General features: G+C 46.3%; 1 protein-coding gene across 2 annotated transcripts; it reads right to left on the reverse strand.

Annotated features, from left to right (window-relative positions):
* Positions 1-356: 356 nt before the first annotated feature.
* LOC142470055 (glutathione S-transferase Mu 4-like) lies at positions 357-3,772 on the reverse strand. 2 transcript variants are annotated; one of them, XM_075576948.1, is made up of 8 exons: positions 3,430-3,772; positions 2,894-2,969; positions 2,133-2,197; positions 1,855-1,936; positions 1,498-1,598; positions 1,318-1,413; positions 981-1,091; positions 357-598 (listed from the first exon to the last, which is right to left on the reverse strand). In XM_075576948.1, the coding sequence occupies exons 1-8, from the start codon at positions 3,460-3,462 to the stop codon at positions 506-508; spliced, it is 657 nt and encodes a 218-aa protein (XP_075433063.1). In that variant the 5' UTR covers positions 3,463-3,772; the 3' UTR covers positions 357-505. The 2 variants fall into 2 exon arrangements, with proteins under 2 accessions (XP_075433063.1, XP_075433071.1); XM_075576956.1 differs by lacking the exon at positions 3,430-3,772 and adding an exon at positions 3,353-3,414.
* Positions 3,773-4,307: the final 535 nt, after the last annotated feature.

The raw sequence follows: 4,307 nt of genomic DNA on the forward strand, positions 1-4,307 counted from the left end.
TATGAAACTCCCTCACACTGTATATACCAACACCTCGTCTCACCACCTTCAAGTCAAACTTTAGAACCCACCTGTTAAATGAAGCATTCCAATAGACCAGCTCATGGCTACTGTCTTACGGCCACAGACACTCTTACCAACGACTTCCATCTACTGCACTTACCTCCCTCACCTGCCGTCTCTGTAAGCTTCCCAACATTCCACTTAGATTGTAAGCTCTCGGGCAAGGGATTTCCTTTCCTATTGTTTGTTTCACTTATTGTATAATAATTTCCTGTACTGTAGTCTCTTTAGGAAAATGCCAAGTACATTGTGGGCACTATATAAAGAAAGATGTACATACATTGACAAAATGATCAGAAAAATGCAACTTTATTGAAATCTTTCTACAGGAATAAATAGTATGGGGGAGAAAGTACTGGGAGACCCAAATCGGGGTCAGGCAGGGTCATACAAAAAGCGTAACAGGGGGAGGAGAGTGCACGAGGGAGATATACAGGACCCCTTATTTGCAGTTGCCCCACGCTGCCATACGGTTGTTGATCGGGGTCTTCATGAAGTGAGGGGTCTTCATATACGCAGCAACAGGAGGCAAAGCCTTGGAGAGGAAGAAAGGATATATCAGCTTAACGACTATGTTAATGAGCTTCCTAATTATGGGAGAAAACCAGATTCAAAATCTCCCCACACGTGACAACCAAGTAATGTGAATAATTATAGAAAAATACCTCATTAGTCATTACGAGCTGTGCAGAATAAGCCATTCCTGGACTCAGCACAGCAGACATCAGTCCACCCTCAACCATTATACCCACATACTTACTGCCCTCGTGTCCAGCTAGAGTGGAGGCTGAAGGAGCCCTGATGGTAACAGACCTCCTGTAGTGTGCACAGATACCCCTGGCATGGGATGACAGCTGAGGGATGCCAACAAGACAGCCATAATGGGGATAATAAGACAGTTCTGGGGTGAAAGTCACCTCAATTCGGGTCAGGAAATCCTGTAGGTTTGTGAAGTTTTGCAGACACGTTGGTTCCAGCATTCGGTGTTGATCCAAAACATCGTACATCAGGAAGTCAGCAAAGGTGATCTGGGGGAGGGGGAGGAGATTGGAGGCAGTCAGGATCTCTCCTCCACACCCTGGTGTGACCCCTGACAGTACGCCAAGGCATCATCAGTCACTGCCAAACCCAGGAGGCGGAGGAGAGAATGCAGATGGGGAGAACAAGTAGAAGCAAGAGATGATAGGATGTAGTAGGGAGAGGAGAGAGTTAGCTTGAGTGAAGAGATGGGGTGCTTGAGGGGGAGAGGGGCACCTTTTCTCCTGCAATCCAAGCTCCGTCTCCAAGGAAGCGAGAAAATCTTGTTAGAGCGACAGGCAACTTCTCCAGGTATGGTCCCTTCAGGGTCTCCTGGGGGGGGGTTGGAAATATGTTAATGTCACTCCCCCTAATTTTACCTCCACCCCCAAATATCTCTCCAGCCCTCAGACTCACAAACAGGGGGTTATAGGCAATCGTGACAAGGTCCCGCCGAAAATCCATGACCTGGTTCTCCATCAGATCCACACGGAGCTTCTCCCCCTCCAACTCCCCACCTGGTGGGGAAAAGAGAGAGACTCAATAAGAGAGGAAGATTCAATATGGGGGGGGGGGGGGGGGCGCGCGGAAGAGCTAGAAAGCCTTGGGGGCTGTTTCTGGATGTGCTGAAGCTGCAAATGGGCCATTTTCAGTCAAAATACCCAAATTATGTCAACGGGCAAATTTAGCTAAAAACGGCTAGCCCTTTAATTGGGGGAAGGAGAGAGACATCCCTCAAGGGGTATTACTCGGACACTGTGGGCAGATTCTTACACAGTCCATGTTTGCGTGCAATGTAGCGCAGGATGGCGTTACTCTGTGTCGGCTTCACATCTTCGTCCAACAGGTACGGCAACTGCAGGAGGAGAGGGTAACTAGTATCACCCCTCAGGAAATGGGATTCCCCTCCAACCTCCCACAGTCTACAAACTGAATCATCCCACCAATTTAGGAGGTATTAGACCACTTTTACACTAGGGAAATAAAATTCCCCTCCATATCCCCCACCCACTTCCCCATAGCCCACCACCCCTCCCTGGGGTCACTTGTACATTGGGGAAGTCCAGTCCCAGCTTCTCCTTCTCGTCCAGCCACTGGCTCTGGTCATAATCTGGGGCTAAGGAAGAGATGAATCTGTGTGACACCGATACACTGCACACAGGGAGTGGCACACACACTGCACAGAGGGTGGCAATGTGTGTACACACTGTTACAGGTTCTAAAATACATAGGCTGGGAATCATTAAGCCGCAATGCGTTTTTAACACTCCTGATGTGGCATTAATAGCCACTGATGAACACCAACTAACGCAAGATTGGGGTGTGATACTCTTACCCTGCATCACAGCTCAGTGAGTGTCAGCTATAGTGTAATAGTGTCACACCACATGCAAGTTATCAATGCATTTGCACTCACAGCTGGAAGGCTGATCATGCATCTACTACTGTCAGGTTAAAGCACGATAGTACAAACTACTTTTATTTATACAGTCACAACTCTGCTTTCTCTGTAAAAGTAAGTTATCAGAATTATTGTGTGAATCTTTCAGAAATTCTCTGCCCCATCACCCATCTATATTGAAGTCAGGCGCAGTAACAGCTTTCAGCAAGACACTGATGCAGGGAGGCGGTGGGTGTATATAAACGAATCCACACCAAACTGGAGAGAAAAGACTCCACAAACAGACTGCTTAACCCCTTCCAGGGGTCCTGGCAGGAGGCCGTAGCGATACCAATGGTGCATAGAGCAGAGTGGTTAAGGGAGTCACAAAACATGGCACTGTCTGCTACCCCACACGTGTGATGTACTCACCGTCACCAGTCACATATAGTTTCTCCTCATACAGGGTCCCCGTGTATTCTAGCAGGAGACGGATGGAGTGAGCCAGCTACAGGATGAAGAGAAAAAGGAGAGGTAGAGAATGGATAATACTTCAATATTACCCCCTCCTCCCAGTGTACCCCCTAAACCTTCATTACTCCTCACAGTATACTCCTCAACCATTCAGTATTACCCCTTCCTCCCCATATACCCCATAGCTTCATTACCTCCCTCCTCTCTGTACCTTCAATAGCACTATATACCATCCTCCCCAAATTCCTTCAATGCTACCCTCCCCCCATACTTCATTACCCACCTCCTCCCAGTACTCTCCCCCATTCCAAATCAATATTATCCTCTGCCCATATACCCCCATAACTTCAATAGTACCCCCTCCTCCCCATAACTACATTACCCCTCTTATTTCATACATCAATATTACACCCTCACCATATCCCCCATACAGCATTACCCCATCCTGCCAGTAACCACTTATACTGTCGTATTATCTCCCCACAGTGACTCACCCCTCGGATGTCCCAGTACCCCAGTATCACCATCGTGCTCTATATCAGGCTGTGACTCTGCCCTCCTAATAAATTCTCTTAACTATGGACAAGCTAAAGATCAGGCTCTGAGCTTGTCATGTGATATACTGTCTCACAGCCAATCAGCTCTGGCAAAACTCCAGCCGCCCCTGCCCCAGACAGCTGAGGCCATTTAAAGGGACAGCACAATCACAAGCAGCAATTGAGATATTTCTTATGGATTCTGTGGTTTCTACAACAAACCCTAGTAGCCATTTTATTCTATCCCAGAGGCTCAGAATGTCAGGATTTGGAACATGGATCCGTGAAGTCTATATATCTGGAGCCAAAATTGCATCATTATTTTTACTCTGCTGCTCTGAAGCAGGAATATCCTTAAAACCTGACCTGTTGGTGACCCTTGAGGACGGCAGTTGGCCACCCGTGCTGTAGTGAAACCGTTAGTTCCCTTTAAGTGAACAGCTATGACTATAACCATTATTTGGGGTTACGGTTTGTATTGTTTTCGTATAATCAGTGTATTTTTTGTAGAGTGTTTGTATTTCATTTAAAAAAAATCAGTGATTATCAGTGTTAACGGGAAAATGACACACATTTGAATTTGCTGTATTAGGTTTTTATCGTTTCCATACGCCCCTTGTGTTTCCTTTGTCTCCTACCTGTGGCTGCTACAAGAGGTGGAACTAATGGGAAACAATGCTTTATTTCTGGTGTTTATCCCTTTTATCTGGAAGTGTGAGGGGATCATTCCACGCTTTGATTTGCAGTGATTGTTACTCTTCTCTACTTTTCTTATTAAACTCACTAGATTATATATTGTATATGTTTTATTTTTGAGTTGTTAAAATGGCTCAGTG

The sequence above is a fragment of the Ascaphus truei genome, chromosome 1 (assembly GCF_040206685.1).
Source record: "Ascaphus truei isolate aAscTru1 chromosome 1, aAscTru1.hap1, whole genome shotgun sequence".
NCBI lineage: Eukaryota > Metazoa > Chordata > Amphibia > Anura > Ascaphidae > Ascaphus > Ascaphus truei.